Source organism: Salmo salar, chromosome 25 (genome assembly GCF_965601325.2).
Source record: "Salmo salar chromosome 25, fSalSal1, whole genome shotgun sequence".
Classification (NCBI taxonomy): Eukaryota; Metazoa; Chordata; class Actinopteri; order Salmoniformes; family Salmonidae; genus Salmo; species Salmo salar.
In genome coordinates this window covers 36,405,394-36,418,365 of record NC_138315.1, presented here as the reverse complement: position 1 = coordinate 36,418,365, position 12,972 = coordinate 36,405,394, and the positions used below count along the sequence as shown (strand labels likewise).

The window sequence follows — 12,972 nt, the reverse complement described above, 5'->3', positions numbered from 1 at the left end:
AGGGAGTACCAGTACCAGATCAATATAGAGCTATATACAGGGAGTACCAGTACCAGATCAATGTGGATCTATATACAGGGAATACCATCACCAAATCAATGTAGATCTATATACAGGGAATACCAGTACCAGATCAATGTGGAGCTATATACAGGGAATACCAGTACCAGATCAATGTGGAGCTATATACAGGGAGTACCAGTACCAGATAAATGTGGAGGGGTACAGAGGTATTTGAAGTAGATATGTACATGAAGGCAGAGTAAAGTGACTAGACATCAGGATAGATAATGATAAGGTATTTGAGGTAGATATGTACATGAAGGCAGGGTAAATTGACTAGGCATCAGGATAGATAATAATAAGGTATTTGAGGTAGATATGTACATGAAGGCAGGGTAAAGTGACTAGACATCAGGATAGATAATAATAAGGTATTTGAGGTAGATATGTACATGAAGGCAGGGTAAAGTGACTAGGCATCAGGATAGATAATAATAAGGTATTTGAGGTAGATATATACATGAAGGCAGGGTAAAGTGACTAGACATCAGGATAGATAATAATAAGGTATTTGAGGTTGATATGTACATGAAGGCAGGGTAAAGTGACTAGACATCAGGATAGATAATAATAAGAGTAAAATAAAGAACAGAGTAGCAGCAGCATTGGATGAGTGTAAAGGTGTATGTGTGTGTGTGCGCGTCTGTATGTATGTGTGTTTGTGTTGTCGGTATGTGTGCGTGTGTGTTATGTGTGCAGGCGTATGTGGTACATGTGAATGTGTGTGGGTTTTGTGTGAGAGTGTCAGTGTTGTGTGTATTTGTGTGGGTATACAGTGTGTACATACACTGAGTGTAGAAAACATTTGGCCACTAGGGGCAACAGTGAGCGCTGTTACCTTGAAATAGGTTTGGGTTTTGCTAAGGTGTTGTGGATGCAAATGGTGGATTGGCATCAGCATCTGCATCTGATGCCAAAGGTTGCATGGTTGAATCCAGTGATATTTAAGACAATCCTAAACCTTAATTCCTAACCTTAAGATTTTGGAGTTAATGCCTAAACTTAACCTCAAATACCTCGAAATTTGACATTTGGAACAACTTCGAAATTTGACGTTTGAGAAACATGGATGAAATTCTAATTCTGTGAGACTGTGAGAGCTTGTTGCTCTACAAGGTGTTGAAAGCGTTCCACCTAGATGCTGGCCCATGTTGACTCCAATGTTTCCCACAGTTGTGTCAAGAAGGCTGAATGTCCTTTAGTTGCTGGACCATACTTGATACATACAAGAAACTGTTGAGTGTGAAAAACCCAGAAGCGTTGCAGTTCTTAACACACTCAAATTGCTGCACCTGGCACCTACTACCATACCCTGTTCAAAGGCACTTAAATATTTTGTCTTGCCCATTCACCCTCTGAATGGTACACATACACAATCCATGATCATAGTTTTCATCTGGATTCACCTGGTCAGTCTGTCATTGAAAGGTGTTCCTAATGTACACTCAGTGTATAGTCTTGTGAGTGTGCATTGAGTCAGTGCAAGATAGTGTCAGAGCAGATAGACCGCGTAACCATTAATGAACTATTTAGCAGTCTTATGGCTATTTAGCGGTCTTATGGCTTGGGGGTAGAAGCTGTCTCTGAGCCTGTTGGTCCTGGAGCCAATGCTCTGGTACCGTTTACCGGACGGTAGCAGAATGAACAGTATATGACTAGGGTGGCTGGAATCTTTGGCAATTTGTTGGGCCTTCCTTTGACACCGCTTGGTATAGAGGTCCTGGATGGCAAGGAGCTCGGCCCCAGTGATGTACTGGGCTGACCTCACTACCCTCTGTAGCGCTTTGCGGTTGAGGGTGGTGCATTCGCCATATCAAGCAGTGATGCAGCCAGTCAAGACGCTCTCGATGGTGCAGCTGTAGAACTTTCTGAGGATCCGATGGCCCATGCCAAATCTTCTCAGACTCCTGAGGGGGCGGAGGCGCTGTCGTGCCCTCTTCACAGCTGTGCGCGTGTGCGTGGACCATGTTAAGTCGTTAGTGATGTGGGCGCCAAGGAACTTGAAGCTCTCGATCCGCGCCACTACAGCCCCATCAATCTCGTACATGTGTAGGAACACTGTGACCTAGTGCAGCTCTAGTGTTGACCCTCTCCATTGATATGAGTGATACATACTTCTACTCTGCTTCTCCAAAGGCGAGGTCCTGCATCACCGGTACTAAGGGGCCTATATATGCTGCTCTGCTCTGCATGCACTATACAGGCACTAAACACAGATAGAGCTACATAACATATGTCTGGGTACTGTAAAGTGGTGTTGGTGTTTGTGTGTGTGAGCGTGTGTGTGAAAAAAAGAGAGAGAGACGAGGGACACCTGAGTCCTATTTATCAGCCTGATTCCTCCCTGCTATATGTAACCTGGGACTTGCATGCGTAGTGACATTTGGTGAAATTGCCTTTCTAAAGTCATCTCTTAACTTCATCAGTGGAAGGCACGGCTGTGACCGGAGCATCTGTTCCCCTTCAGAGGCATGGAACCCCAAATCAATTCCCATCATGTTTTTCCTGTACCATTTCAGAATGAAATGGAATATTCCAAGCTGGGGTGTGATTGGTATATCTGTGATATTGAGGTGATATTGGATGTTACATTCCCAGCAAACATCATATCTCTGATGAGATTGAGTCTATATTAATGATTTTAATTATCTTATATGAGGTTAGATTGGGGTCTGGTAGAGAGAGTACCTGGGTATGACAAAGTGGCTCTCTCCCCAGCTGCAGTTAAGACCTGATAATCGTAATCTAGTTGTCGCGTCTCAATGCCTATAGACACCTGTTTAATATTAGCTCATCTACACTTTGTTACTCCATATGATCTAACCCAAAGAAGATGTTTTAATATAAGATTTATACATCGTGAGGACATGATTATGTGATTGTGTTGTCATTGATTTATTAGTTAGATTTCATCCTACATCATATCAGATTTTGATAATGGTTGAGATCATTTTTCATTGTTTGCACTAATGTACTGTACAGCAGCATCAGCATCAGTGTGTGGGTGGGTGTCATGCCGTGCAAACATTACACGTTCAACTGAGACGTCCTGTCACTTAATTAAGACAAGTGAGATTACATGTGGGAAGGAGTGACATATCTTTTCACAATCTGAAGAAGGGAAATCACCCTCTCTCCTCCTCCTCCTCCTCCTCCTCGTTCCTGAATTTAATTCAATTCAATTCAAAGGCTTTTTTGGCATGGGAAACATATGTTTAGATTTGCCAAAGCAAGTGAAACAGACAGTAAACAAAAGTGTAATAAACAATAAAAAATGAACAGTAAACATTACACTGACAAACGTTTTAAAGGAATAGAGACATTTAAAATGTCATATTATAGCTATGTACAGTGCTATAACGATGCGCATTTAGTTAAATTACGAAAGGGAAAAAATAAATAAACATAAATATGGGTTGAATTTATAATGGTTTGTTCTTCACTGGTTGCTTTTTTCTATTGCTGGTGTGATGGCACACTGTGGTATTGCGCCCAATAGATTTCGAGTTTATCAAAATTGGATTTGTTTTCAAATTCTTTGTGGGTCTGTGTAATTTGAGGGAAATATGTGTCTCTAATATGGTCATACATTTGGAAGGAGGTTAGGAAGTTCCACCTCATTTTGTGGACAGTGTGCAACTTTTCTCAATAGCAAGGCTATGCTCACTGAGTCTGTACATAGTCAAAGCTTTCCTTAAGTTTGGGTCAGTCAGTATGGTCAGGTATTCTGCCACTGTGTAATTTCTGTTTAGGGCCAAATAGCATTCCAGTTTACTCAGTTTTTTTGGTAAATTATTTCCAATGTGCCAAGTATTTATCTTTCTCATGATTTGGTTGAGTCTAATTGTGTTGCTGTCCTGGAGCTCTGTGGGGTCTGTTTGTGTACAGAGCCCCATGATCAGCTTGCTTAGGGGACCCTTCTCCAAGTTCATTTTTATGTAGGTGATGGCTTTGTTATGGAAGGTTTGGGAATCACTTCCTTTTAGGTGGTTGTAGAAAAAAGCTATTTTTAGGATTTTTATAATTAGCAGGTATCGGTATTCTGCTCTGCATACATTATTTGGAATTAGCCTCTGCTGTGATGGATTCATGTCTTCATCACCTCAGAGTTTAGCAACACACACACGTGCACACACACATGCACACACACATTGTTGCACACACACAAAGACACACAAAGACATACAAAGACACAGTTCTGGGGTCTTCTGGTTCAAATGTGTGTGTGTGTGCATGGTCAGGGGGTGTATGAGACAGTGTGTGAAGGAATTCACAGATGTAAAGGTCATCTGTGTATGTGTGTGTGTGTTACATTGTGACTCACCTCCCTCCCTCATCTTGCGTCCTGTAGTGGTCTTCTTGAGCAGGCTGCGTCCAGAGCTGAACAAGGTATTGAGCTCATCCAGGGCTGGCTGAGGGCTGGTCAGGGGTCTCCCGTTGGCTGGGTTGAACAGCAGGGGCGAGGATGAGCAGGAATGGGCACGGCGCGGCTCTGGGCGGGTGGACTTGGCCGGAGAGTAGGGAGGGGGCTTGTCCCCTGCAGCCCTATGAGACGAGGAGTGGTAGGAGGGCTTGGGAGAGTCCAAGCCGCCCCCACCCGTGATAGAAGCAGCCCGGGTAAGGGAGAGTATGCTGGACTCTGGGGGGAAGGGGAAGTGGGAGGGGGGTCGATAGGGGGGAGGCAGGGCATTGGTGGGAGGAGGGGGAGGCGGAGGGGTGAGGGGAGGAGTGGGCTTGTCTGGGAGGAGGACGGAAAGAGAGGGGGAGGAGTCAGCGCGCTGGCGGTAGTACTGAGGTGAGAGGGGGCTGTCTGGGCCGGCGTAGTTCAGGTTGGACTCAAACACAGGCAGCTTCTTCACCTCCAGAGGGGTGAGGGGTGACTCGTCAGACGCAGGGGAACAGGTGACAGGGGAGGGGGGGAACACCAGGAGAGGGGGGCGGTGGGTGAGCAGGTTGGGGAATGGTGCAGGGATGTCACACCCTCCTTCTTTACTATGAAGGGGCTTGCTGTTTCCTCCGGCGGCAGATGTTTGGGCCTCCATAGTAGTAGATACACCCCCCAGCCCTGCCCTCTTCCCCTCTCCACTCTGAGAGGGAGACAAGCCCAACCCTAACCCCCCTAACATCAATCCTAACGCCTCCAGCTTTACAGCTGCCTTCGCAGCAGCAACTGCCCCTCCCACAGGAAGTCCCGCCTCCTCGGGCAGGAAGTACTTCATCTCCTCGTAGACGGCCTCGGTGTCTCCCTGCTCGGGGCTGTCGGGGGGGTCCTGGTAACTCCCTCCCAGACTGTAACTCCTGGCCTGAGCCCCCACCATCTCTATGTACACATCCTCCTCATCCTGGTTATGGTGCAGGCTCAGTGTCGCCCCCTGTGGGCCGTCCACAGACGCTGCACGCTGCATCAGCCCTCTCAGACACCCCATACCCCCTAGCCCTCCGGTGCGGGACAGCAGGGCCAGTTTGACATCAGCGGGGCGGAGCTGGAGGAGGTTAAAGCCGGCAGCGTTGATCTCTTCATAGGAGCCAGTGAGCTTGGTGTTGGGGTTCCTCTTGGGCTTGGGAGGAGGCACCTTCCTCATGGTGGTGTAGTCATCACTGTGGGGTCGCGGCTTGGACAGAGCTAGGGAGGGGAGAGATGAGAGGAGAAACAGTTCACAACAGTCACACTGACAGCTGTGTTTTGGGGTACATAAAAGCTAAGGTAATGATAGTTGGGGTATTGTGGTGTATATATGTACCATCCATAGGTGACAGCTGTGTTTTGGGGTACATAGAAGCTAAGGTAATGATAGTTGGTGTGTTGTGGTGTGTATATGTACCATCTGGAGGTGACAGCTGTGTTTTGGGGTAGATAGTGTCTAAGGTAATGATAGTTGGTGTGTTGTGGTGTGTATGTGTACCATCCATAGGTGACAGCTGTGTTTTGGGGTACATAGTGTCTAAGGTAATGATAGTTGAACAGTATGTCTTAATTGGGGTGTTATATTGTACCATCCGTAGGGGACAACTGTGTTTTAGGGGGGCTCCCTGCAGGGGACCCGTAGCCCTCGGGAGTGGGGCTCTCTCTCGGGGGTCCCAGGGTCAGTCCGGCGCTGACCGCCTCGTAGGACGCACTCAGACGAGTGCTGGGGTCCCGCTTGGGTTTAGGGGGAGGCTGTTTCCGTGGTGATGCCAGGCCTCCCCCATCCTCAGTGGTATGGGCCGCCTGTTGAAGGGCCGGTCTGATGGATGGGCCATGGCTGGAATGTACCAAGTTCTCTATAGTCAGGGGGATGGGCACTGAGCTGGAGCGGAAGTGGCGGATGTTCCGGCTCCCCCCGTTGACAGAGCCGTCTTGGTTTCTCCCGCTCTTCTCCACAACCCTACATGGGAAATCAGATTGACATGAGAAATAAATTAACATTAGTTTTCTTTTGAAGAAGTATTTTTCTCCCCATTTCCACAAGTTTTTCTCTCTCTCTATTGCTCTAAATCACTCTCTTCTTCTCCTTTCCATCCCACTTTCTGTCTATTTCTATTTCCTATCTCCATCTCTCCTCTAAAACTCGATGGACAAACACACCTTCTGTTGATATTTGATCCTGGTTCCAACCAAACATAATAAGATGAATTTTCCTTGAAAGCAACAACAATAAGATAATTACTTTCCATCTACAAATCTTGATTAATTTAATTATTCCCATCATATCATCCACAGACTCCACTCAAATGTATGGCTGCATCATCTGTCATGCCACAAATACATTCTAAAGAGGCCAATATGGGGGATAAAGTGTGGAAACCCTATGGATTATTTCTGCTCTTAAATGTTTAAGTCTAATCGGCTTGCTGTAATATGATAATATGAAATTCACTCTGCTCTGCAGTTTGATATTTCCTTCTCCAATCTGGAGGAAGCCATCTGTTGGTCCCTCTGGACCAGGTGGAGGGAGGGTTGTGTATGTCTGTAAAGTGTGAGAGAGATAGTGTGTCTGTGTGTGTGTCTCTCTCTCTGTGTGTGTGTGTGTGTGTGTGTGTGTGTGTGTGTGTGTGTGTGTGTGTGTGTGTGTGTGTGTGTGTGTGTGTGTGTGTGTGTGTGTGTGTGTGTGTGTGTGTTTGTGTGTGTGTGTGTGTGTGTGTGTGTGTGTGTGTGTGTGTCGGTTGGTTGGTTGGTTGGTTCTTATATCATTGTGGGGACCTAAAAAGTCCGCAGAAGAATAGTCCCCTCAAGGATAGTGAAACAAGGAAAATTCTCCCTCGTGGAGACATTTCCCACGTCCCCATGAGGACAAAGGCTATTTTAAATGTAGTGGTTAGGGTTAGGGTTAGAAAAAGGTAAAGATAAGGGGTTAGTGGTGTAGGGAAAATATGATTTTGAATGGAAATTAATTTTATGTCCCCACGAGGATAGAATAACATAACGTGTGTGTGTGTGTGTGTGTGTGTGTGTGTGTGTGGAGGGCCTTTACAGCCTGAAGAGGTTTCCGACTGACTTTGGTAAGAGTGGGAGTAGCGTAGTAATCTGGCATGGGACACTCCCACAGGGATCCCAGCGACACAATACCATCCACCCCTCCACCTCCCTCACCCATATTCCCCTTCTACCTCTCTACACACCCTCCCTCACCCATATTCCCCTTCCATCTCTCTACATACACCCTCCCTCACCCATATTTCCCTTCCACCTCTCTACTCACACCCTCCCTCACCCATATTCCCCTTCCACCTCTCTACACACACCCTCCCTCACCCATATTCCCCTTCCACCTCTCTACACACACCCTCCTTCACCCATATCCCCCTTCCACCTCTCTACACACACCCTCCCTCATCCATATCCCCCTTCCCCCTCTCTATACACACCCTCCCTCATCCACATTCCCCTTCCCCCTCTCTACACACACCCTCCCTCACCCATATTCCCCTTCCACCTCTCTACACACACCCTCCCTCATCCACATTCCCCTTCCCCCTCTCTACACACACCCTCCCTCACCCATATTCCCCTTCCATCTCTCTACACACACCCTCCCTCATCCATATTCCCCTTCCCCCTCTCTACACACACCCTCCCTCATCCATATCCCGCTTTCCCCTCTCTACACACACCCTCCTTCACCCATATCCCCCTTCCATCACTCTACACACACCCTCCCTCTTCCATATCCCCCTTCCATCTCTCTACACACACCCTCCCTCACCCATATTCCCCTTCCATCTCTCTACACACACCCTCCCTCATCCACATTCCCCTTCCCCCTCTCTACACACACCCTCCCTCATCCATATTCCCCTTCCCCCTCTCTACACACACCCTCCCTCACCCATATTCCCCTTCCATCTCTCTACACACACCCTCCCTCATCCACATTCCCCTTCCCCCTCTCTACACACACCCTCCCTCACCCATATTCCCCTTCCATCCCTCTCTACACACACCCTCCCTCATCCATATTCTCCTTCCACCTCTCTACACACACCCTCCCTCACCCATATTCCCCTTCCACCTCTCTACACACACCCTCCCTCATCCATATTCCCCTTCCACCTCTCTACACACACCCTCCCTCACCCATATTCCCCTTCCATCTCTCTACACACACCCTCCCTCACCCATATTCCCCTTCCATCTCTCTACACACACCCTCCCTCATCCATATTCCCCTTCCACCTCTCTACACACACCCTCCTTCACCCATATCCCCCTTCCATCTCTCTACACACACCCTCCCTCATCCATATCCCCTTGCCCCTCTCTACACACACCCTCCCTCATCCATATCCCCCTTGCCCCTCTCTACACACACCCTCCCTCACCCATATTCCCCTTCCACCTCTCTACACACACCCTCCCTCATTCATATTCCCCTTCCCCCTCTCTACACACCCTCCCTCATCCATATTCCCCTTCCATCTCTCTACACACACCCTCCCTCATCCATATTCCCCTTCCACCTCTCTACACACACCCTCCTTCACCCATATCCCCCTTCCATCTCTCTACACACACCCTCCCTCATCCATATCCCCTTGCCCCTCTCTACACACACCCTCCCTCATCCATATCCCCCTTGCCCCTCTCTACACACACCCTCCCTCACCCATATTCCCCTTCCACCTCTCTACACACACCCTCCCTCATTCATATTCCCCTTCCCCCTCTCTACACACCCTCCCTCATCCATATTCCCCTTCCACCTCTCTACACACACCCTCCCTCATTCATATTCCCCTTCCCCCTCTCTACACACCCTCCCTCATCCATATTCCCCTTCTACCTCTCTACACACACCCTCCCTCACCCATATTCCCCTTCCCTCTCTCTACACACACCCTCCCTCATCCACATTCCCCTTCCCCCTCTCTACACATACCCTCCCTCATCCATATTCCCCTTCTACCTCTCTACACACCCTCCCTCACCCATATTCCCCTTCCCCCTCTCTATACACACCCTCCCTCACCCATATCCCCCTTCCACCTCTCTACACACACCCTCCCTCATTCATATTCCCCTTCCCCCTCTCTACACACCCTCCCTCATCCATATTCCCCTTCTACCTCTCTACACACACCCTCCCTCACCCATATTCCCCTTCCCTCTCTCTACACACACCCTCCCTCATCCACATTCCCCTTCCCCCTCTCTACACACACCCTCCCTCATCCATATCCCGCTTTCCCCTCTCTACACACACCCTCCCTCACCCATATTCCCCTTCCATCTCTCTACACACACCCTCCCTCATCCATATCCCCCTTGCCCCTCTCTACACACACCCTCCCTCATTCATATTCCCCTTCCCCCTCTCTACACACACCCTCCCTCACCCATATTCCCCTTCCCCCTCTCTACACACACCCTCCCTCACCCATATTCCCCTTCCCTCTCTCTACACACACCCTCCCTCATCCATATTCCCCTTCCCCCTCTCTATACACACCCTCCCTCACCCATATCCCCCTTCCACCTCTCTACACACACCCTCCCTCACCCATATCCCCCTTCCCCCTCTCTACACACACCCTCCCTCATCCATATTCCCCTTCCCCCTCTCCACACACCATCCTTCACCCATATCCCCCTCCCCCTCTCCACACACCCCCTCCTCACCTGTTAACCCCTCCTAATGCTGATGACAGTATTAGTGTGTGTGGGAGAGAGAATTACTCTTGAGAGGGAGGAGGAGAAGGAGGAGGAAGGAAAGGGGGATTACCAGTGACATCCCCAACCCCTTCTCCCTTCTGTATCTCCCTCTCCCTCCCCCCTGCTCTCTCCTCACCCTCTCCCTCCTCCCCCTCACCCTCTCCCTCCCCCCTGCTCTCTCCTCACCCTCTCCCTCCTCCCCCTCACCCTCTCCCTCCCCCCTGCTCTCTCCTCACCCTCTCCCTCCTCCCCCTCACCCTCTCCCTCCCACCTGCTCTCTCCTCACCCTCTCCCTCCTCCCCCTCACCCTCTCCCTCCCCCCTGCTCTCTCCTTACCCTCTCCCTCCTCCCCCTCACCCTCTCCCTCCCCCCTGCTCTCTCCTTACCCTCTCCCTCCTCCCCCTCACCCTCTCCTTCCTCCCTGCTCTCTCCTCCCCCTCTCACCTTCTCCCTCCAAATCCCCTATCTTCCAGTCTCTGTCCCAGTAGCAGATGTCCTGTTAGCCTGTTAGCATACAAGGGCACATGGAGGACAGAAGCACAGGTAAGAGTGTTGTGTGTGTGTTCGTGTGTATGTGTGTGTATCCTCTCTCTGCAGGATATACACCCCTAGTGTTAAATTGCATTTTCAAACACAATCAAACTTGCAGCTGTTCTGGCCAATTGGAGGATTATCTCTGTCTGATTAGCATGTTCAGAAGGAATACAGGAATACATTCTAAAATGACAGCCTTTCTCATTCTTTCGTCCCTACACTGGAAAAGGATTTTGGGCCCGTCTTACAATTCAAACAATGGTTGCCATGCCAACTACAAGCTGTATAAGGTGTAAATCATAGTCCACTGAATCCAGGAAGGGATAGTCCAGCGTCCCACTGTGACATAGATACACAGCCATGAGACCACCACCCCCGGGGGACGCACAGCCCGAACCCGCACCTCCGCACAATTCCCAACCAACACGGCTCCGGTATGCGTCCTCTATCTATTTGAATGTGTTGACAGTTCAAGCAACAGTTGGAGAAATTGTGCTGAGAATTCGAAAAGTATAAAAGGAAACGGTCCAATATTCTAGAACACTTGTGTGTACATGTACACATTTTGGACTATGATTTTACACTGCTGCTACCTGCTGTTTATAATCTATTCATAGTCACTTTACCTCTACCTACATGTACACATTACCTCAACTAACCTGTACCCCTACCTACATGCACACATTACCTCAACTAACCTGTACCCCTGCCTATATGCACACATTACCTCAACTAACCTGTACCCCTACCTACATGCACACATTACCTCAACTAACCTGTACCCCTACCTACATGTACACATTACTTCAACTAACCTGTACCCCTACCTATATGCACACATTACCTCAACTAACCTGTACCCCTACCTACATGCACACATTACCTCAACTAACCTGTACCCCTGCCTATATGCACACATTACCTCAACTAACCTGTACCCATACCTACATGCACACATTACCTCGAATAACCTGTACCCCTACCTACATGTACACATTACCTCAACAAACCTGTACCCCTACCTACATGTACACATTAATTCAACAAACCTGTACTCCTACCTACATGTACAAATTACCTCAACAAACCTGTACTCCTACCTACATGTACACATTACCTCGACTAATCTGTACCCCTACCTACATGTACACATTACTTCAACTAACCTGTACCCCTACCTATATGCACACATTACCTCAACTAACCTGTACCCCTACCTACATGCACACATTACCTCAACTAACCTGTACCCCTGCCTATATGCACACATTACCTCAACTAACCTGTACCCATACCTACATGCACACATTACCTCGAATAACCTGTACCCCTACCTACATGTACACATTACCTCAACAAACCTGTACCCCTACCTACATGTACACATTAATTCAACAAACCTGTACTCCTACCTACATGTACAAATTACCTCAACAAACCTGTACTCCTACCTACATGTACACATTACCTCGACTAATCTGTACCCCTACCTACATGTACACATTACCTCAACTAACCTGTACCCATACCTACATGTACACATTACCTCAACTAACCTGTACCCCTACCTATATGCACACATTACCTCAACTAACCTGTACCCCTACCTACATGTACACATTACCACAACTAACCTGTACCCCTACCTACATGTACACATTACCACAACTAACCTGTACCCCTACCTACATGTACACATTACCACAACTAACCTGTACCCCTACCTATATGCACACATTACCTCAACTAACCTGTACCCTTACCTACGTGCACACATTACCTCAGTTAAACTGTAAACCTACCTACATGTACACATTACCTCAACTAACCTGTACCCTGCACATTGACTCGTTACCGGTACCCCCTATAGTGGAACTTTTTATTGAATTTTTAACTTTATTTGATTTAGTAAATATTTTCTTAACTTTATTTCTTGAACTTTCATCGTTTGTTAAGGTCTTGTATGTAAGCATTTCACTGTAAGGTCTATGCCTTTTATATTCCGCGCATCTGACAAATAAAATTGGATTGGATTTGATAACCTCGAATGCGCTGCAGCTATAGGCCAGTGTAGGCTTGCTGAAACATTAACACATGCTGATGTTTAACTCATTATCCTAGCAATCATAATATGGAATTATAGTCACCAACCAGCACAGGCTCAATGACACCATAACTCACACATCACATGACACACATACTGTACACACACTATACACACACTGTACACACACTTTGTGACCTCG

At 48.0% G+C, this 12,972-nt stretch overlaps 1 protein-coding gene across 1 annotated transcript in view; it reads right to left on the bottom strand.

Moving 5' to 3' along the window:
- LOC106595389 (unconventional myosin-XVI) overlaps positions 1-12,972 on the bottom strand; it is a 255,328-nt gene that overhangs the window by 44,671 nt on the left and 197,685 nt on the right. Inside the window, exons 31-32 of the mRNA XM_082969131.1 lie at positions 6,058-6,428; positions 4,388-5,686 (exon numbers count right to left, since the gene is read on the bottom strand). Of these exons, the coding sequence (XP_082825257.1) occupies positions 4,388-5,686; positions 6,058-6,428 (1,670 nt within the window). The remainder of the gene's footprint in view (positions 1-4,387; positions 5,687-6,057; positions 6,429-12,972) is intronic.